The 22,477-nt window shown below is 44.8% G+C and overlaps 1 protein-coding gene across 3 annotated transcripts in view; it reads left to right on the top strand.

Moving 5' to 3' along the window:
* The window catches only part of sema6bb (sema domain, transmembrane domain (TM), and cytoplasmic domain, (semaphorin) 6Bb), a 141,172-nt gene that overhangs the window by 47,379 nt on the left and 71,316 nt on the right, over positions 1–22,477 (top strand). For 2 of the 3 annotated variants that reach the window (XM_023954529.2, XM_078946305.1), the window contains one exon: positions 21,731–21,858. In XM_023954529.2, coding sequence (XP_023810297.1) covers positions 21,750–21,858 — 109 coding nt within the window. In that variant the 5' untranslated portion in view covers positions 21,731–21,749. Of the gene's footprint in view, positions 1–19,308; positions 19,427–21,730; positions 21,859–22,477 lie in introns of all 3 variants that reach the window. The other variant, XM_078946304.1, reaches the window with a different exon arrangement.

Raw genomic sequence — 22,477 nt, 5'->3', positions numbered from 1 at the left:
TGAACATGTCCAAACCATCTCAGTCTGGCTTCTCTGACTTTGTCGCTAACACAAGCAACATGAGCCGTCCCTCTGATGTACTCGTTCCTTATCCTGTCTAACCTGGTCACTCCTAAGGAGAACCTCAACATCTTCATCTCCGCTACCTCCATCTCAGCCTCTTGTCTCTGTCTCACTGCTACCGTCTCTAACCCATAGAGCAGAGCTGGTCTCACCACTGTCTTGTACACCTTTCCTTTGAGTCTTGCTGGCACTCTTCTGTCACACAACACTCCTGACACTTTCCTCCAACCGCTCCAACCTGCCTGCACTCGCCTCTTCACCTCTTTTCCACAATCCCCATCACACTGAACTGTTGACCCCAAGTACTTAAACTCCTGCACCTTCTTCACCTCAGTCCCCTGTAACCTAACACTTCTACCTTGATCCCTCTCGTTCAGACACATGTATTCTGTCTTACTACGACTGACCTTCATGCCTCTTCTTTCCAGAGCAAACCTCCACCTCTCTAGCTGTTCCTCCACCTGCTCTCTACTCTCACTGCAAATTACAATGTCATCCGCAAACATCATTGTCCAGGGAGATTCCTGTCTTACCTCGTCTGTCAGCCTGTCCATCAGCATAGCAAACAAAAAAGGACTCAAAGCTGATCCTTGGTGTAGTCCCACCTCCACCTTGAACTCCTCTGTCTGACCTACAGCACATCTCACCACCGTCATACTTCTCTCATACATGTCCTGAACTACTCTGACATACTTCTCTGCCACTCCAGACGACCTCATACAGTACCACAGCTCCTCCCTCGGCACCCTGTCATACGCCTTCTCTAAATCTACGAACACACAATGCAGCTCCTTCTGACCTTCTCTGTACTTTTCCATCAACATTCTCAAAGCAAAAATGGCATCAGTGGTGCTCTTACGGGGCATGAAACCATACTGCTGCTCACAAATCTCCACCTTCTTCCTAAGCCTGGCTTCCACTACTCTTTCCCACAGCTTCATTGTGTGGCTCATCAACTTTATTCCTCTATAGTTGCTGCAGTTCTGCGTGTCACCCTTGTTCTTAAAGATCGGGACCAGAACGCTTCTCCTCCATTCCTCAGGCATCTTCTCACTCTCTAGAATCCTATTGAACAACCTTGTTAGAAATTCCACTGCTGTCTCTCCTAGGCACTTCCATACCTCCACAGGTACGTCATCAGGACCAACGGCCTTTCCGCTCTTCATCCTTTTCAGAGCCTTCCTAACCTCATCCTTTCCAATCTCTGCTACTTCCTGCTCCACAACAACCACATCTTCCTCCCTTCTTTCCCTGTCATTTTCCTCGTTCATCAGCTCCTCAAAATACTCCTTCCATCTTTTCTGTACACTCTCCTGGGTTGTTAACACCTTTCCATCTCTGTCCTTAATCACCCTTATCTGTTGCACGTCCTTCCCATCTCTGTCTTTCTGTCTGGCTAGCCTGAACAAGTCCTTATCTCCTGTCTTTGTGTCTAACCTGTCATATAGCTCATCGTAAGCTTTCTGTTTGGCCTTTGCCACCTCTCTCTTCACTCTACGCTGCGCTTCCTTGTACTCCTGTCTACCTTCCTCAGTCCTTTCTACATCCCACTTCCTTTTAGCCAACCTCTTCCTCTGGACGCATTCCTGTACTTCCTCATTCCACCACCAAGTCTCTTTACCGTCTTTCCTCTTTCCAGATGACACACCTAGCACCTTCCTACCTGTTTCCCTGATAATCTCTGCTGTAGTTTCCCAGTCATCTGGAAGCTCATCCTGACCACCCAGAGCCTGTCTCAACTTCTGCCTAAATTCCTCACAAGTTTCTTCATTCTGTAGCTTCCACCACTTGGTCTTCTTTTCTGTTTTCCCTCTCTTCTTCTTCCTGACCTCCAGAGTCATCTTACACACCACCATGCGGTGCTGTCTGGCTACACTCTCTCCTACCACCACTTTGCAGTCATTAACCTCTCTCAAATGACCTCGTCTACATAGGATGTAGTCCACCTGAGTACTCCTACCTCCACTTCTGTATGTCACTCTATGTTCCTCTCTCTTCTGGAAGTAAGTGTTGACTACAGCCATTTCCATCCTCTTCGCAAAGTCCACCACCATCTGTCCCTCCAGATTCCTTTCCTTCACACCAAACCTGCCCATCACCTCCTCATCACCTCTGTTGCCCTCACCAACATGCCCATTAAAGTCTGCTCCAATAACAACTCTCTCTCCTCTGGGGATACTCTCTATGACCTCATCCAACTCACTCCAGAATCTCTCCTTCACTTCTAATTCACAGCCAACCTGTGGCGCATACCCACTGACTACATTCACCATCACCCCTTCAATTTCTAACTTTAGGCTCATCATCCTGTCTGAGACTCTTTTCACCTCTAGAACACTGTTTACAAACTCCCCCTTCAGAATCACTCCTACCCCGTTTCTCTTCCTATCAACACCATGATAGAACAGTTTGTATCCTCCTCCAATACTACGTGCCTTGCTGCCCTTCCACCTTGTCTCCTGCACACACAGTACATCTACCTTCCTTCTCTCCATCATGTCTGCCAGCTCTCTGCCTTTCCCTGTCATTGTGCCAACGTTAAGAGTCCCTATTCTCAAACCTATGTTCCTGCCTTTTCCCTTCTCTCTCTGGCCACGGACCCTTCTGCCTCCCCTCTTTCTTCCACCAACAGTAGTCAAATTTCCACCGACACCCTGTAGGTTAACAGCATCGGTGGCGGTCGTTGTTAACCCGGGCCTCGACCGATCCGGTATGTCTAAATCTTTCTCGTGGATGATTCGCATGGTTATTTTGGCAATTTTTACGCCGGATGCCCTGGCTTTACAATTTTATTTTTGTAAAATTTTGGCCATTCGATCATCATTTTAGGTTTTTATTCATAATTTTACAATTTTGCTCTCATATATCTGTTTTTTTTTCTATCATGGGGGCCCGAATAGTCTGTGGTAAAAGAATGCTAAATACGATGATGAACAATTCTTTATATAACAGTTTCACCGTGATCTAAATCTGTGGATCCAGTTCAGAAAGTGGATTCCGAGCATTTTTCCCCAAGCATGTAAATAAAATTTATAGAAATATAAATATTTTTGCATCTTAAACTACCAGCAAAAACTGATCAAATCCCCCAACTGATCATAATTTTTTCTAGCTATATTTCATAATAAAATGTGCACATTTTTGGGGGGTTTCAAGCATTTTAAAAGCATCTTATTTATTCCCAAATCAGATTTTCTTTCAATTCTTTGATGGAGAGAACTTTTTCAGGGTTAACATTTACCTGCAGAACTTTTCATTAGCAGTGACAGAATCATCTCTATTTTAAAACCATGGAAAGGTAAACTTGCAGAGATCTTCTCTTCGCCTGTCCAGGGACATTTTGGCCGAAGGTTACGTCTTTGCAGTTTGCGTGGCGTTCCTCTGATAGGCCGCTTCAAAGCGGCTCAGTCATCACGGCTGGATTACAGAGGCCGCCACAAGGTCTTGAGTCAGAGCCGAAGCTCAAGTCGACAAGCCTCCAGCCGCGGCAGCAAGACACATCTTCAGTCAGAGCTAACATCTGGGCTTACTTGTGATTGGATATGGATTTGGCCCTTAGTCTTCCCAGACTCACAGCCTGAACTTCACTGAACTCCTCTGTCTTTCAGAACATCTTCCCCAATTCAGACACATAGACATCTGAGCTTCCAGATTTTGTGTTCTGACATATTCTGGGAAAGTTCTAGCATGTTTTGAAGACTCTCATCTCTTTTAGGAGGGCTGTTTACCATCCGTGGCAGTTTGCAATAATTTAGGACTCTAAGTCTTTCCAGTGAAGCGGAACCTGAGGTTGATGTCAGACCTGATCAGGTTGATGTCAGACCTGATCAGATGATGCTCTACTGCAGAAAAACATCTGACAGAATAAAGTAAATCCAAAAAGATCCTCTTTTGACTTCCTTCAGGTTCTGCACATCCACATGACATTTACATTTTTTTTATTATTCCTTCATACTGAAGTATTTTTCCACTTAAAGTAGACGTAATTTATTTTTTATTGTAATTACAGCTGTGAGTTGACTTGAAGCTTTAAAGAACTCACTTGTCCGGTGTGTTTGGCGTCCTATTTATCTCCACATGTTGGATTATGAGCCACTACGCAGATGATTTATGAGTTAAAGCATTGGAATGAATAGGACCACGGAGCAGGAGGCATTAGATCCACTCTGGGGACCAAGGAAAAGCACGACTTTGATTGATTATTTAATGGCCACGTAGATTTGAGCAGAACTTCATCTGTATTTACACATTCCTACGTCTGATCCTGTTAGAGGTTGATCTTTCTCGCGTTTACCCCCTTTGGCTAATTAAAGAGGAAGTGAAGATGGGACTAGTTATTAATTAAGTTTAAAGGTTATGGCAGATTAAGGTCACAAACATTAAATCAAAAAAAATAAAAATCAAGTAGATGTTCTCTTCTCTTTAAAAGGAAGTCAGTCAGAAGGTCACTGCTGTTAGCTGTTAATCCAGACTATTGAATGCATCAGAGAACTGGACTGAGTGACATCATCCATAGGAACTGCTTTACACTTCCAGCTCCAACCAAATCAAGTCAGTTCAGTCGCCATTTTTTTCACAATTCGGACGCCGCCATGTTGGAGCCAGAGGTCATCGGTGAGCGGTGATAGGTCCAACTTGGTAAGAGTAATTCTTTCTATGGCAACCACTCTCTCCAATCAGGAGGGAGCTTGTTGGAAGGCCACACCCCTACCACTTGAAAGCGGGGCTACAGGAAATCTGTCAATTGTTTTGAACGTTGGACGTGGGAGCCTACAGGCTCCACCCACTTTTACGGAGGCATCTGATTGGTTGGTTTATAACTTGAACTACAGAAAGAAATATGAAAAAAATTAGGATTATGGAAAAGATGTTTAAGAAAAAAGGTGCCAGGTCGAGAATGGTTCTTCTGACCAATAGAATGACTGAGTAACAGCTGTTCATTTCTCAATAGAAGTCTGTGGGATTTTGGCCTCTTGGAGCCACTTCCTGTTTTGAACGCCAAGGGGGAGGAGTCACTTAGTCAGTGATCCAGAGGAACAGAACGTGAACAATATCTTAACCAGTGATGTCATCAACTATGGAATAGATAAACATGCATCAAACTGGAAGTCCAGTTGTCGAATCTGTTGGGATAACCCCCCCCTGCAGATCATGCCTGACTGTATGTTGTTCAAACCGACACACACATTTTCAGAGACTGTGCAGGAGTCGGGATGTTGTTGCCATGGTAGCCGGTGGCATTGACAAACACGTTCTGTGTGCCAGCCAGGGGGAAAAGACGTGAAGAATCACACAGGAAAGAAAAGAGTGACAAAACTGCAGGAGGGGAGCTGGATGATGAGGCTAATGAATGATTCAAACGCCGTGGTCCCGTCCCGTCTTCACACTTCGCTGACAGCAGAACCGTCGCTGATTAACATCCGTTTCAGGAACGGTGTCGGTCTGAAGCTGTGATTCCGCTCGATCAGAGAGGAGAAGAGGGAAGGGCCCGGCCTTTACCGCCGCTCGCACATTTGGGACCTTAAACGGTCTCATTTTAGGGAGCTCAGGCTGATGAACCGTGTCTGTCTTACTGTAATGCACCATAAATTCTAATTAACAGCTAATCAGCTCAATCTGCTTTTGTGTTTGGGAAATTTCTCTGCTTGATAAAAAAAAACGTGTGACAGGAAAAAGGGCTTCTGGAATAGGATTGCCCCCCGCCTCCCTGTGTGTTTGTGCTGAACAGCAGTGGAGGCTCAGGTTGTGATGGTTGTCCTTATCTGCTCATGAGCCAAACGGTTTCACAGATAGAGCGCAGACGGCCTTTCGCTATCTTTCCATTTGTCTCCAGCCGTTTCCAATCCTCCATTTTCATTCATATCTCCCTGTGTCATCTGAGGCTCTGAAATTCATTTATATCCTCTTAGTCAGAGATTTCTATTTTTCATCTTTGCTAGCTCACTCTATTTCCATCTTCATGAGTTTTCGAACCTCCAGCCCCCCCAGGACAGATGGCATTTCTCGTCCTTTCCGTTTTTTGGCATGTTTTTGTCTGCGGGTGAGCTTCAGGTGTCAGAGCGGACGCTAGCCCTGGTGTTCTCATCTCAGCTTCATGATGTTTCCGCTGCGTCTCCATCTCATCGCACTCGTCCAGCTACAATCAGGAGTCTGCAGCTTCACAACCAGCTCCATCAGGCTGGTCCTCAGCAGAGCTTTGAGAGCTAACTGAAGCTTCCGAGCATATTGTTGAGACTGAAATGCTGATGTAAGTTAGCAGAACATATTTAGGAGGTAAAAGGATGGAGGAGAAGATTAAAAAGACCAGGATGTCCTCATGAGAACGATGAACATCAGAGGAAACTACGTCCATCCTGGTTGCTGTTGCGTGAAATAATAAAATAGATATTTAAGACCCACCTCACTGAAAATGGTGTTTTTTACATGTTCTGAGGCTCCAACACCCTGCCTTGCTTTAATAATCAAGTCCATCAACCTTATAAAGCGGTGTTGGATGGGTACTGTCTTAAAAAAACAAACAAAAAAACGAAGTTATAGGCCTTTGGATCATTCCTCCGTTGGTACAAATCAAGGGAAACGGTTCACAGATCAAATTCTTACTATTTAATATATTTTGTTTTTATGGTTCATTTGCCTTTTTACTGGATCTATGAGGATTAAAATATTTATTTAAATACCACAATTTTTAAATGTATTTAGAACAGGAGATCAGAATCAACAAAACGGATAAAAACACAAAGATTTAGAGATAAAAGAATGGTTTCCATCACTTTAAACAACGTCACACTGAAAGGTTTTTCTGTCAACTTCCTGGTTAACTTCAGCAGGAAACTAAACATAAACATCATTGTTGCTTTGGATCATTTAAGAGTAAATCCAGAAATGTTCTCCACAGATTTTCTATCCACAAAGATCTGCTGACTGCAGTTCTAGTGGATCGCTAAAAAGAAGATGCGTTCTGGTACGACTTGTCCGCCATGTTGGCAGGCAGTCACATGACATTGCATAATTGATCACCAGATTTTCACGTTATTAATTTCATACCTTTATATTTGTATCCAAATTGTTGGCTATATTTAAAACAAAATACATTTTTATATACCAAAAATACTTAATCTTTTTCCTGAAAAAAATAGAATTTTTTGAAGATTTAATAACTTGCGATGACCGTAGCGCACTCAGTTTTGTTCAGTTTATACCCTGGAAATCCAACACTATGTTGCATTTTTCAGCAATAATTACAATGTCCCCAGCGTATTTTAAAAACACTATTCTTTAATATATTTATAAAGATTGTAAACCAGTTATATAGGATGTCACAAATACTCAATTTTTCAGAAAAAGTTTGCATATATTTGAGCATTCGGATACTCATTACAGCCCTACAGGATATGTTTAGTTGTGAGGGTACGCTGTGCTCTGATGACATCATCATTAAAGGACACCGCCTTAGCCATTAAAACATGTAAAAGCTGATTTTAAATGATCGTTTACAGCTGTGTCTGCTGTTTATCCAATATTTGCTGCTTGAAATGGATATTGAACAAAAAACTGCATTAGAATGAGTTCATGTCACACAGTTTTTTCATGAGTAAACATTGTTTTTGCTGAGCCACCGTCAGTCCAGATTCTTACCGGTTTTGCTTTGAAAGTTGTAAAATGTGACGCAACGCCTGCATTAGTTTTTATGAAGTGTCTGCAGCCAACAATACATTAGAATCCAGTTCACTTTTACCACAAACTAAAGAAGAAAAAGGCCGTGTCACACATCCGCTACGTACATTTCTCATCTTCCATGTATGAAATGTTGGTCTTTCATGATACATGCGTGAAATATGTCATTAGTAAATGTTTCTTGCGTTCGTCATTCATCAATGTGTGTAGATGTCTGCTGTTTATGCAGTTTATGCCTATTTTAAATAGTTTATACGCAATTATTAGGTGAATCTTGCACAATTGTGCGTGATTTTTGTAAGATGCACGCACAAAAATTTGTTGCTTTCCACGACCGTTCCACGTATGTCTAACAGACTTTTCACACATTTACCACCAATGTATGACTTTATATCACGTATACAGCGCACATAACGCGCTCAAATTACGTAATCGAAGCATGAATCACTAAGGAATTATATATAAACAAATCGATGTTGATTTCTGTGTTCTTTGGGTGGTTTGTTTGTACTTCCACCGTGGTTTTAACCAGGTTTATCTGTGATACATCTGTGAAAATTTCATTTACAACTTTTCTCACTTTTTCCATGTACATTCATGTGTGACCAATTTTTATCTGTGCAACCTGTGCGAAATGTGCGTAGTGACACGGTTATCTAACCAGTCCTGCATGGTAGACGGGAGATGCACCTCATGGCTCCGAGCTCGGCACTCCTGTAGTGTTTTAGTTTGGTTCCAACATGTCTCTGCATCGAGGTTAGAAGTTTTCATCAAGGATCCAGAGAAGAAGGTTCCAGAAGATCTTTTATTACAGCATTTCACTGCTGGAGGAAATGAAAAACAACATTCTTCAGGCAATGAGACTGCCGGTCTTTGTTCTGAGCCCGAGTGGCCTCTGGGCATCTGAGCACCAGTGACACCCCAGAGATCCATCAATAAGGTCAGGTTGTTGTCAAATCAATCCAGACCCCGGAGCGCTGGCTCGCCATGTGGACTAACAGCGCAGCACATGGGCTGAACTTTCACGTGTGCCGGAGTCGGTACTGTGCCTGTGATGAGGCTTTTCCGGTCAGCGGAGGATGCTGTCAGTGTCCCGCAGCTTTTACAGTAACGTACATTTGTTTATTTGAACTAGTTGGTGTCAGTTTTAACCCAAAGGCGTCGCCTTAAATTTACACATCACAAGTAGAGGTTAAAGGCTGGGGAACCGGCTCCACAGGAGAAGACTTGAGAGCTGAGCCTCTGCAGCAGAAACATGCGGAGCGGCAGTCAGGCAGCCTTCACATATGTTGTTTATTTCTCTGTTTCTTCAGCTCTTTGTGTTGGTCAGACAGAACAGGTCACAGGAACACTTTTGAGGAGACCAATAATGGTGTTTGTGCTGTCAGAGGAACCCATCGTCATGGGAATGGACACAGATTCCACGATCCATATTCTCCATTCTACAGTCTGAAAGACCAACTCCAACAATGAAAAGGGGTTTTTTGTCGTTTTTAACTTGTTCTCGTGGCACTTTTCTGATGATGGAGGACATTTAGAGAGAAAACCACATTTCTGCGTGTTATTTTACTCAAATAGTTGTGAATAGGGAGCAGACGAAAAATGCCATTTAAAAAAAATTGCATTTGTGGCGTAGAACTGCTGTCCCCAACCCCCGGGCCGCAGACCCGTACCGGTCCATGGGTCATTTGGTACCGGGCCGCACAGTAGGAATAAATAACTTACAGCACTTCCGTTTTATTTATTTCGGAATTTAAAAAGACGTTTTACTTTGAAAAATTGCCTGATTCTCTGTTACATGCGTCTGTCACTCTTGACGCAGGCCAAGGCGCTCTTCTCGGTCACGTGATAGGTTACCGCTAAAATAAAAACCTAGGAGCTAGCAAAATGAGTAAAAAACAAACGTCTTTGGAAAGTTTCTTTGCCAGGGGAAAACACCCAGCCAGGAGACGGAAGAAGAGCCGTCAACTTCCAAAAAAAGAAGCTACATTTAATAGACAGTACTTCTTTTTTGCACCATGAGTGTGGGAATGGGAGAGGATGGTGATACCTGTGTGATGAACAATGTTATGCGTGTGAAAATAAAAGCTCGGGGTTTGTTTAGTTACATATTACATCTGTATAAGATGTAATCCTCCGCCTACATCTTAAAGACGGGTCCGTGAAAACTTTGTGTGACGTCATCCCGGGCCGTGACGCTGAAAAGGTTGGGGACCGCTGGCGTAGAAAATACGCTGAGCGGGCCACAGGCTCTCTGCTTTGAGCTCTCATCAACGGGGAGGGGAAGGGGGGGCGTGTTTGCTCTGTGCCAACTCAGAGGTGAATTCCTAATGAAGTCCTGCTGCTCTGCAGGTTCTGTGTTTATGACTCTATGCTGAGCTGTAACTGTACTTTGGTGAGAGCCTGTGAGCAGTTTTTGTGTGTCCAAAGTTATTTTGGACACACAAAGACAGATTGGTTACCCAAGACTTAAGACTTGGTTACCTAAGACGGTTTTGATTTGGATTTCCGTTTCACTTCATCACACCTTCAGAATTGCTCACCTTTGCCTTTCCTGCATTTGGGGAGGGGGGGGGGGTCAGCGCTGTATCGGTTTGCCTCTGCAGACCTTTCAATGAAGCGGCCTGTTATCCAGATAGCGCTGCTCTGAGCTGCTTTGATGGATGCTGAGCGGGAAGACCGCCGGCGCCGAGTTCGACTCCTGTTTTGTCTTCACGGCAGGTAACATCAGTCACCTGTCTGACAGACTCTGCAGATGACTCCATCATTTACTGCCATCTCTCAGAAAGGCTTCCCTGTTGATGGTTCCATGTCAGTCGGGAGGCGACCTCTACGGCGACCTCCACACCCTCTTCTTCCTCTGCTGGTGATTTTATTGATTCTGTCGACAATCAAAGTGAGACGCCATGAAGTGTCAGAAGCAGATCTGGGTTTGATCCGCTCCGTAACGGAGCTGGAGCTGCTCATGCAGATGAGAAGAGCCGAGATGTCATGTGGGACGTGTGCCGCGTGAAAGCCTTTTGTTTGCAACATGGCGATGAAAGGCGGCGCCGGATGGGGTCACGTAAAGAAAAGGGGCCGTCAGCCGTGATGCATCTTCTTTGGAGCTGTGTTCTTCGGGTCAAGACGGAAACGTCTCTTCATTTGTGTCGTCTTTGTTTAACAAAGCTGGGGGGGGGGGGGGGGGGGGCTCTTTTGTGGGTGTGGAGCTGGTGAATGGGATCTTCTCCAGACTGAATGCACTTAGATGCATGTTCTCCTTATGGTCTAATTTACCTCCTTTTCTCCGTCTCTCCATCATCGTCAGCATCTAAGACCTCCATCCTCTTCCTGAAACCTCTTTAATTTCCATCTCCGTTCGGCTGCCCCCTCCCTCCCCCGCTCTGAGAGCGTTGGGCATAGCTCAGCCTGCAGCCAACATGAACTCTGAGATCCTGGAGCAGAGGGTGGAGGAAGAGGAACGGCGGAGACGAGAGTTTATCACATAGAGGCGTTCTGATTAACGGTTTGACCTTTGACCCCCTGATGTCCTCCTGACCTGACAAAACGGGCCCCCCTGCACTTTGATTTGGCTCAGAAAAGGCTCCTCTTTTGGTCAGAAGTCTGTTATCTCCACTGAGAGACTGTATGGGTTTAGAGATGTGTGTGGGGGGGTCAAAGGACAGACGTGATTTGTTGTGATGGGAGGAGAGTGGGAGGAAGAGCGGAAGGAGGACAGGAATGTTGGGGTGGGGGTTTGACTAAAGACAGAGGATACGCAGGCGGAGAAACTCAGGAAAGAAGATGGAGGCGCAACTGGCAGCGTCCTGCACTAATTAACATGCTTTTCAGACACGGTGAGAGGGATCAAACCTGCGCACAGCCGGGTCTGGGAGTCATGCCTGACACCTAATGAAAGGCCTGCGAGTGTGTTTGTTTTGAGCCAGGAATGCCCTTTTGTGCACAGATGCTTCGTGCACTCGGTGTCAGCCAGGGACCTGTTTTGACTGACAGTCCAGCGTGTGAATGCGCCCGCGAGTCTGCACGCCGCATGAGGTGTGATAACCAATGCGACGGTGAGAATTAAAGCTGGAGAGGGCTCAGGTGAATGTGGCTCTTGAGGTGGCTTCAGGTGAGACATGTGCAAATTTTGGAGAAACAGGAAGGAACCATCAGGAGGTTGAGCTCTCATCCGCGCCCTGCATCTGCTGCCAGACGTCTGAGTGTTGGACGGCAGACAAAGGAGGGGGCAGGAGTCGGACATTGCTGCTGTCAGCCCCCCCCATCTCTATAAAACAGCTGTTTGTTTTGATAACCAGCTTCTAAAGAGGACATCCCTGTGAAGTTTTACAACGACTTGGACCAATAGAGGAATCCATCCATCCATCCATCCATCCATCCATCCATCCATCCATCCATCCATCCATCCATCCATCCATCCATCCATCCATTTTGCTGGAGTCAATCTCAGCCACAGTGGGGGCTCACCCTGGACAGGTCACCAGTCTCCCCTGAGGATCCTATTGGACCAAAGTACCTGATGTTAACTCCAAGATCCAGTTTGAAATCATCTCTTGCAGAATAAAGTTCACTTTTCTGGTCTGGTTTCAAACACAAGAGGAGTTTGTCAATTTAAGCCCCATGTTTTTAGTGAACAAATATGTTTTAATGCAACAGAAGAATCCAGGAGGAAAAATGCTGTGGTTTGGCAGTGGTTGCTATAGTAACGTTGGCTCAAACCAATCACTGCTTACTGACAACATCTGGCTCCAACATGGCGGCGTCCGCGACTGAATTGACTTTGTTTGGTTGGAGCTGGAAGTTAACCATTTTCTATGGATGACATAAGACACCGCATTAACTCCACCCACGGTAGCACTCGTTCAAGTGACCACTTTCAACGAAAAGTTTGTGTAAACATATGTAAGTATGACTGTGGGCTAGCTTGTTCAAAACCCACGTGCATAGTTACGCGCATTTTTTAATACCGTTTTCGGGCTCTACGTACAGAACGCGTCGCCGAAGAATCCGATCTGGTAGTGACGTAGAGGTGGCGTCCTTTTCAATTCACGGAACTGTCAACCATTTGAAAAGTGATCGCGAAGGAGAAATGAATAACTGCAGTTGATCGGAATAAAGCAGTGAAAGAAAAAATGTGGAGCAAGATTCACTAGATCTGCACCACTTCCACATTTTTCACCAATCCTCGTCCAAAATACAGCCGATGATTTTCACCCAAATGTAGAATCCATCCAATAATATTGCTTGAATTGCTGCAGGGACACCATCACAAACATCTGTCTCCATTTATCATCGCTCTCCAGTGTTTGTTTCTGCCTCTGTGCCCCCCCGACTCTCACTTGTTGCTCTTACAATAAATCCCCCCTGCGAGCCACAAACTAAAAGGCCAAGCGGTCTCTGGATGAAAACATGTTCCCCTATTAGGTTTCTTCTGGGTATTAATGCTGGATAATGTTTGTCCTTTGGGGAAATTTAGCCGAATAATCACATCAAGAGGGGTTCTGTTATGCTGCTGAACCATTAGCAGTGTTTCTGTATTATTTATAACCACGCTGGAGATCATCGCCTTGTGTGTTTTCCTTTACCGACTTAATGGAGCCTCCAGCCATTGATGGATGGCGTTGCTTTTAGCCTCCTGTCAGTCCCGGTGTGTTTTCTTTTCCTCTTTACTGCAGCGATGCTGAGTCCCTCCTACGTGGACGGCGTGATTTATGGCCCTGGCCTCTGATCCCTGCCCTGCTAATGATGGCTGTAAACTGGTGGCAGGACGTCGGCCTGTGTTGTTGGGATGTGACACGATGCGCCTCCTTGTTTCCTGCTGTCGGGATGAGCAGAGACTCATCTGAACCGAAACAGGATGTTTCCATTAAGGCCAAGGCTGGTTCAGAAGACAGGACGTCACGCGAAAACTATGCTGCTGCTTGAGAATCTCATCGTGAAAAACTGCAACGATGACAAAGTTCCTACTTTTTTATCATCTATCTGATGAGTTTTTATCTCCTAACTTGTTTAAGATTCCTTTCTCCATCTGGTTTGACATTTTGGACTGCAAATTTGGGTAAATTCCACTTCTTCTTCTTTGTGTGTTTAGTCAATTAATAACAGACCGGTCTCTCATGGAGCTGAGACAATCAAATATGTTTGATATTTCTGTAAAACAAACAACTTTATTCGGGTTCCAGGTTGTGGTTGAATCCCCCACAGCTATGGATTGGAGACCTTCAAAAGGTTAATGAAAGAGGAAGGAGCTCCATCAGGAACTGCTGCAGGACTGATCCATTCAAGAAAAGTACGATGGTAAAAGGACCACTTCTTCTCCATGAAGCAGTTTCTCAGCTGCAGTGCTTCCACAGTAGAGAGGACGTGTCGGAGACGGTCTACGTCAAGCACCAACCTTTAAATCCCCATTAGACAGACGGTAAAGAAGATGCTGCTCTGATCACATTAGCAGAGCGGAGAATTGCTCCCACCTTCTGAATCTGGCAAAAGAAGAACTTTTTTGTCCTTATGTTGACTATTTTTTTCCTCACATAAATTTATAGTTTTGTAGTTGATGGGAAAACCAGAGTTCTATGGAGAGGAACTGAAAGGTCCGTCTTCCTCCTCCCCCCGTCGGCCGAGTCCCACAGAAACAGAAGACGTAGTTTATCTGGAAGATGTTTAAAGATGTTTCTGAGCATTTTCCTTACTGTACAACACAGACGGGATCACATGTCTGCTCAGTCTTCAACATATCCCGCTCCGTCATGCTCTTATTGGCCGCACCTGATCCAGGTAACCGCAATGATGTAACATGTAAATGAGGTACCCACCACCCCCTGCTCGTGGTAACGCTGCATTAATATATGCATCCACCCGCTTTGGGTCAGTCAAGCTGATTCTCATTCAGGTCTCCAGGAAGTTCAAAAACATATCAAATATTCATTTCCAGAAAAATTACCTTAGAATATTTTCATTTCTGATTTGAAATGAGAGGAATCTGCTGTAGAATACAGACCTCAACTGGATCACAGAAAAAGTTCTGGAGAAGACGGTTCTTCCAGCACAAGACCCCTCCTCAGTTTGTTTGCGGTGTCTGTCTGGGGTCTCTGCAGGAACAAACAACAGCAGAAGTTTGCTGTTGAGTTTGGTTCTTGTTCTGATTTCAGCCTCCACTGAATGGCATGGTGTGCTCCAGTCCAGTATTTTGAGTGTTTCCATCATAAAATGGACCCATTAAGGCAGACTAGACGGTACCATTTTTGGGCTGCCAACGGTAGAAAAATGGATCGGACTGATTAGGACGGAGCTACTGTCGTCACTCAATGAAAGCTGTTGATTGGTCATTATTTCAAAAGAAGCCGCCAAACCAGCGCCAGCGTATTCTTCTTCATCGCCCCGGCAATCTTCTCTTAAGCAACATGAAATGACTTGTATCTACAAAAAAAACAAACATTGTTGTTGTCGCACTACTATGACTCAAATCTACACAATTGGTCTACACCCCACATGCGCCATGACGGTCCAACTGTGAGTGGAAATGCTCATCTGAGATACCTGGACCATTGTAGACCGGACCGGACCGCTCAGTGGAAGCGAGGCTCATCAGAGCCTGAAGCTCAATACTGCTGAACAGCGATAACAGTTCAGTTCTGTCTAGAGGCGGATGTTTTGGCGCCACAAGAAAACGATGTCAAAGCGGCAGACCTCCAGAAATGGGCAAGTGTCATCCGTTTAGCAAACCTGCAGAGAAGAAGAAGAAGTTGATTATTTCCATTCGTCTGCTTTTGGCTGAAGTACAAAGCAATCGGCCTGAACAGTACTGCTGGCTCTAATGCATGTTTTCCTTTAGCCCTTCTCTAAGATAAGTAACCCCCCACCCCCGCCCCTGTCTCCCATTAGTTCATCATTTTCTTCCCCTTATCTCTTTGTGTAAATCAGTCTTCCTGTTGGCCTAAAAAGGCTTCCTCTGCATGAAAACTCCTCCTGATGTTTCAGACTTAGGAGACTCCCTAAGTCATCACCTTCCATTGATTCCACTTTCCCTCGGCTCTCACTAAAACCATCATCCACCCGGTCTGCTGGAAATCCACCAGGAGTCTTTAAATCCACCTCAAGAAAACTAGAACAATCATAAAATCATCTTCTGCTTATTTAATATCCCCCCCCCCCGGTCCTGCGCCGCCTCATGTTGGAAGTTTTCAGGGTCATCTCGGCGGAGCTCCTTCTTCTGCCTGCAGCACATTTCTTCCAACAATTACTTCTTTTTCTCCAAAGTTATGCAGAGCTTTAAGAAAAGCTGCAGTTGATATTTTCCCTAATAGGTATTTATTGGTGATAACCCACTTTGTTGAACTGGATTTTAAGATCAAAAACTTCATGAGAAATGCTAAAAATGACGATGGATAAATCAAAATATACACTCAGGAGGGATTCATGCCATTCCAGCTCTGAAAAGTATATAGTAAATATAGTCGTAGTAAATCTAGTAGTAAATATATAGTAAATATATATAGTCGACCCTGATGGGAAAAGCCGAAAGAGAAAGAAGAAGATATAGTAAAATATAAATAAAATGTAAATAAAGCAAAGCTGAGATACTTTATAATCCAACTCAAGTTTCCACCAATCTTAAAATCAACAATGAATCCATAAAATAAAAAAATTAAAAGAATTAATCAGGAAAATTTGATGCTTTTACCTAAAAAGTACATTTTAGGGGTGTAAGAAATAAACAATCCCATGAAATATTGCGATATTCTTTTTGGCTATACTGGTATCATTTTCAAAAGCTGTTGGAACAATTTTATAATAGTTTTTATGAGCAAACCTTTATTTCTGCATCTTACAAAACGATCTCATGGTAGACGGTCACTCATCAGTTTTGTGTTTGTTCTTCCACCGCCTAATGGCACCAATGCAATTTGAACCGAAATGGACAAATTGTTGGTTCATCGTTTTTGTTGGTCCTTTAATCCAGCAACCGTTTGCTAAATTCTTAGTATTTTTAAGCTTTGATGGTTCTGATCTGTTTTCAAAGGGCCCAGTGGTCTTCTAATTTTCACGATGCCCTTTTTGGACAAAATCCAAAAACCTGTGTCGTTTTCTAGGACGAAATTTCTGCAGAGCGGCAGGAGTTCATCAGAAATTCTCCTCTGAGTTGTGGGTCGGACCGTTGGTGCCAGCCCCCCTTCCCGTCACTTATAACTAACTATGACCTAACGATGGCTCAGTGGCCTTGTGATAGAGTGTCTGCCCTGTGACTGGAAGGTCGTGAGTTCAAATCCAGGCCGAGTCATACCAAGGACTCTAAAAATGGGACCCAATGCCCCCCTGCTTGACACCCAGCATTAAGGGGTTGGTTTGGGGGGTTGAACCACCAAATCGTTCCAGAGTGCGGCTGTGTCTGCAGCTCACGCTCCCCTAGGGGATTTAGCTACAAGCTCTTTGTTTCCACGAGCTGCCGATAGCTTACCGACCATCACGCCACCAATCCAACATTCCTGCTGCAACAAAAATGACAGCAATATCAAATCCATTCAGCAGATAGAAACAGTTTAGATCCAGATTCCAGATCAGACGAGGAAAACAAAGACGTTCAAGGATCTGATGGTGAGTGGATGTTCAGAATGGAATGGAGATGGGAGACTGTGGCCCCCGGATTGTAGTTTAACAACTAGAAGCTTTTTCAAATTGCATTTTTTTGTTTGTGGATTCCCAACAATTTGATTTAAAAAAAACAGAATTGTAATTTTAAGCTTAATTTTCTTTCTATATGTCCTCCATCATCAGAAAAATGCTACAAGATGTTAAAAACACCAAAAACACAATTTCTGTAAAATACAGTGTTGTTTTCTATCTGTTACGATATACTGTCCATGAAATTGTTTATCATTAGCATCACATCATCTTGCCAGACTTATGCCGACACTCAGCTCTAAATAATATATTCTGCTTTTTTTTATAAGAAATCATCCTTCAATTTTGAAATCAGATGCAAACATCAGATCTAAAAAAAACTCTTGACAGTCAGTCCGTCGCTGCCGCTCCCGCTCAAAAACATCTTCTGCTGCTGCACCTCTGCACTGCATCACTGGCGTTTGGGTCTAATCAGGTCACCATTCGTCGGACTGTTTTCTCACATTCCAGTTGCAACTGCGCAGACCATTTGTGGGAGTAATGAGGGGAAACTAAGAGAAGGGCTGAAAACAAAACGCATGCTGCTAATGGAGTGGAGAAGTAGATGTGGAGATCAGTGGGACCACAGTTATGTGAGCCTTTGTTATTCACCACCATCACAACACGCAGCAAACCATTTATTTTTCTGTGGAAAATAGAAAAATCCTGGTTTTTGTAATGAAAGGATTTAACCAGAAAGAATGCTGTTTATGTGAATTCTTCTTCTGCCTGCATTTGTAAAGATGGGCCGCTGGTTTGAAAGGGGATTATGATCCACTCTGCTGCCTGACAACTGCATTCAGATAGTCCTGCTCTAATCTGAATACACCCCAACCCCCTCAATTAATGCAGCCCTATTTCATTACCCGGCCCCAAACATGCATAATCTTGGTTTGCTTGTAACGGTTCTGGTCCAAAAAACTGACGCAGGAAGCTCCCAGCTTTGCTTTGGAAAAGTCTCGTCAAGATTCTGGTCTGACGCAGAACCGCAGAGGAAACGTCTGCATAAATAGATGAGAAGAAACACGGCGAGATGAAAGAGACGAGAACGAGGGGGGCCGCCATGGCAACCGTAATAAGAAACAAAAACATTAACGTCTCCGTTTGATGCATTTCTGTGCGAAGCTGACATCATCACCTCGTTTGAGTCTTCGGCCTCACAGCATTCCGCCGCATTAGGACTTCAGACGTCTCTGATTTGATTTGTGCGAGTTGGCCACGAGGTCCAGGGCGCCACTTCAACCTCAGTCTCAGAAAGAGCCCCTCCCACCTTTACAGAGGCTCAGAAATGAAGGTCAGTCTGGCTAACGTGAAACGCTGCTTTTGTGACCTGAAAGGATAGTTTGTCTTTCCATCACCTGGACCAAAACGGGTTCTGGATACTTTTGATTAGGCGCCACACTGAGCACGTGCGGTGGCGGCCGGTGACAGAGAACCTGGTGTTAGAAACACTGGAACATTTTGTCTCACACGATGGACAACACTAGATCCCATATGTTCTTCTGTCCCGTGAAACCGACGGCCCACAGATTGTAATTTAAACTAACGTGCGTGTGCACGTGCACGGCCTGACAGCACTCATACATTATGAATGAATGAAACAAAAGCATCTCTGAGTGGACGTTCAGGCTCTCTCTCTGACTCCTCATCTTCTCTTTGTGCGTCTCACTTATCTCTCCCTACATCTCCAGCTTTCTACCCGACGACCTCCTTTCTCCTCCTCGTGACTCCTTCCCCTTCACCTCCCGTAATTTGGCTGGTGGGTGTTGAGTAATTAGCAGGCCTCCCACTTTCACTCTGGTGTCGGGGCGGAGAATTTGAGGAATGTCCAATAAAGATTATGTATGTTGATAAGGTGACGTCTGGGGCTCCATTAAAGTGATGAGCTGCACAATGGCTGTTTGTATCCTTCAGGGAAGACCGAGAGGATGATGAAGTGAGAGGCCCGGAGAAGGACTTCAGAGACGAAACTCATCTGGATCTCAAAGACCGGGAGGGTTTATTGGACAGCAATCAATCACTTCTGACATCTGTGAGGGTTTTTTATGATCTTTACGGGATCGACGCGGAACTGCAAAAACAAGACGAATAGAGACGTTAAAGAAAAGAGATATAGAAGACTGAATTCCAACTCAAACAATTTAAAGGGGGTCCACGGATCAAACCACAGAAAATCTAGACTTGCAAAAATATACCCAAATACCACAGACGGGTCTGAACATTGACCGGATCTGAGAACCGAGTGTGACGTCATCCGTAGTGTCAAGTTTTCTTAATCAAACTTTCTTCCTACCTTCATTTTAATCTTCAATTCAAGTAAACCTAATGAACGACAAAAGACCGTTGCACTCGTTTGAATGGCAGAGGTGCCAATGACGCCGTCCTCACCGACAACGGTAACACAACCGAATGGCTCCGCCCTCCACTCATTTATTCTAAATTCACGAGCTGAACATTGCGTCAAATAAAAACATTTACTTTCTCCGACGGAAGTTACTGACTTCAAAAATAAAAGCATAAATTCTCCTTCTAGTTTGAAATGTAACATCGCTGAACAGAAATTAAAAACACGTAACATAACTGACACTTACACCATGAAAATGGTTTATTCTGGATCCAACCAAATAAAGTCAATTCAGTCGCCGTTTTTTTTGGATTACGGACGCCGCCAGACGTCGTCAGTAAGCAGTGATTGCTCCGAGTGGGTCTGAGTCCACGTTTCTATGGCAACCACCCTCACCAATCACGAGTGAGCTTGTTGGAAGGCCACACCAAACAAACCTTTGTGAAATAAATACAATAAAAAACATTTTGTATTTATTTGGTCAGATATTAAAAACATTTTTTACAATGGAAACCCTTTTTAACTACATGACTGAAAATTCTATTTCTGAATCTAATCAGGAGCAAAAACGAAACACAAACTATCCCATAACCCAAAACAAGAAGGAAAACTGGACCTAATCCTATTTTCTAGGATTGATGCTTGAACCAACTGCACTACGTTCTTCATCTCAGAAACCTTTGGATCATAATAACCTGGAGTTTGTCGGTTTATGAGCCACATCTGTCTGGTCACACCTCAAACCACATCCCCTAAAAACTTTAGATTTTGGTGAAAAACCAGGAAACTCTTCTGGAGAAATCTGCAGTTTCCTTTTATTCTTAAGAGTTGATGCTTTTCTGATGTCACTGCATGACAATCTGTGTTTTAGTGAAAAGAAGATGTTGATGTTTTTCTGTTTGTAGTTCGGGGCAGCGTCCTGTTTGTGGAAAATATGGAAAGAGTTTCCCGTCCAGCCACTGAGTGTTTGTTCAGACCTGAATGGCGAAGCGCCGCTTTCATGCAATCTGAGTAAAAAATGAGGTTACAGAATTCTGGATGGGTGGAGTTTATTTGAGCCTCTTGCTGGCTGTTGGTGTTTTTGTTCGTCTTGGAGGATCTTTTGCTTTGTTTCTTGTTCAGTCGTGGTCTGCAGTGTAATGCTTCGCTCTCCTGTGACTTGCGGGACGGGCGACTCTGTTCACCGCCTTTTACCACATTCAGGATCCGAAACACAGACAAAGCGAATCCCATCAGCGGGATGTGTGCTGCTGCTGTGCATGCGGTGCATTTGCATGGCTTCACACATGAGGCTGCAGTCAAATGCTGCTGCGTTTGCATGAAGAAATTCAACCTTCAGGATTCAAATTCATCATGTTGCAATTGTGCACGACTCTAAGGATGTGTGTGACGATTGCTCCGAGACCTGTCAGTTCAGAGGTTTGGAGAGGAACCTCAGCTGCTGGCGTTGAAGCTGCAGAGCTCAGAGGCCGCGGTTGTCGCTTCCCGCTGGTTTCAGAGGCCATTCTGAGAGTCTGTTTCTAGATGGAACATGGAGGTTAAAGCCATTCCAGTGTCATTTGTATTTCCATCTGTGTTGTTCATGTCTCCCATGTGAGGAGAAGCTCCTGCTTATCTTGCGGAGAGCAGATTTTTGTCGCCGGAGGGCATCAGCTTCAAGCAAAGCCTCGCCGCTCTGCATCCCTGCTTCCCTCAGCTGCTCTGTGCAGAAAGCAGCTCCATCTTTACCTTCAGAGGCTGTGCTCCCTTCATGTGAGGAGGTCCTGTCAGTCCTCCTCTGATGTATAGATGTGTCATGGTGGTGTGATGCTCGCGGTCGCTGACTGGACCATTCCGCTAAAGACGATGACTCTGGTTCCTCACTTAGATCTTATATCAGCGTTTTATCTTTGTGCACATCTGGACATGGAGACAAAGGCGGTTTGATGCTCACACATCCCGACTGAAGGATCTTCATCAGATCTTTTCATAAATGTCGTCTTTCTTTTCCAGAATCCACAGTGGGGCTGCTATGGCAGCGGCGGCTCCTCCTCACGTCTTGGTGCTGTGCTGGCTACTCCGGACGGCTTGCCTGGCGTTCCCAGAGGAGCCTGGGCCCCTCAACTTTATCCCTACTGAAGGTAATGACCTCCTGGCTCCTGCGCCGGAGCCTCCTACTCTCTTGCATGCCTCCCACAAAGAGCATAATGTGTTAAGTGCTGGGCCGCAGCCAAAAGCCCACGCTGATGAATGAGGGGTAAGGATACAGAGAAGGGTCAAACTCCGGGCCACTGAGGTCAGCCCAGACTCTCACGAGAAGACTGTCGACTGGTGTCTACGTCGGGAGATGTGGGGTCGCCTCCAGGCGCGAGGAAAGGGGCTCCGTGTTCACGAATTCCCCACAAACGCGCTCAGTCTCTCCAGAGACGCAGCCCCTCAAACGCGCAGACTTTGCGTCTCCACGTCAGTGCGGCGGTTCTCAGCTGTAAGCGGACAGTGATGGATTACGCTTCCATCATTTTGACTGATGGCCTCCCGGCCGAGCCCGGACCCTTCCCCACGTCCCCTCAGGTGCAGAGGAGACGCCATCACAGGTTCTCCTGCTCATCGCAGACACATGACTTCATTCTGGGGCGATTTCATAAGCAGTTAATAACAGATAAACGGGCAGAGAAACAAGAAAACGTTTTCCCATCATCCCCCTCGGCCATAATCGTATAACCTTTCTTTCTTTATTTCTTTTGTCATATTTCAATGTTT

The sequence above is a fragment of the Oryzias latipes genome, chromosome 4 (genome assembly GCF_053564925.1).
Source record: "Oryzias latipes strain Hd-rR chromosome 4, Olatipes_Hd-rR_3.1".
Classification (NCBI taxonomy): domain Eukaryota; kingdom Metazoa; phylum Chordata; class Actinopteri; order Beloniformes; family Adrianichthyidae; genus Oryzias; species Oryzias latipes.
Note: the sequence above shows the minus strand (reverse complement) of the source record. Positions and strands in the feature narration are given on the sequence as shown.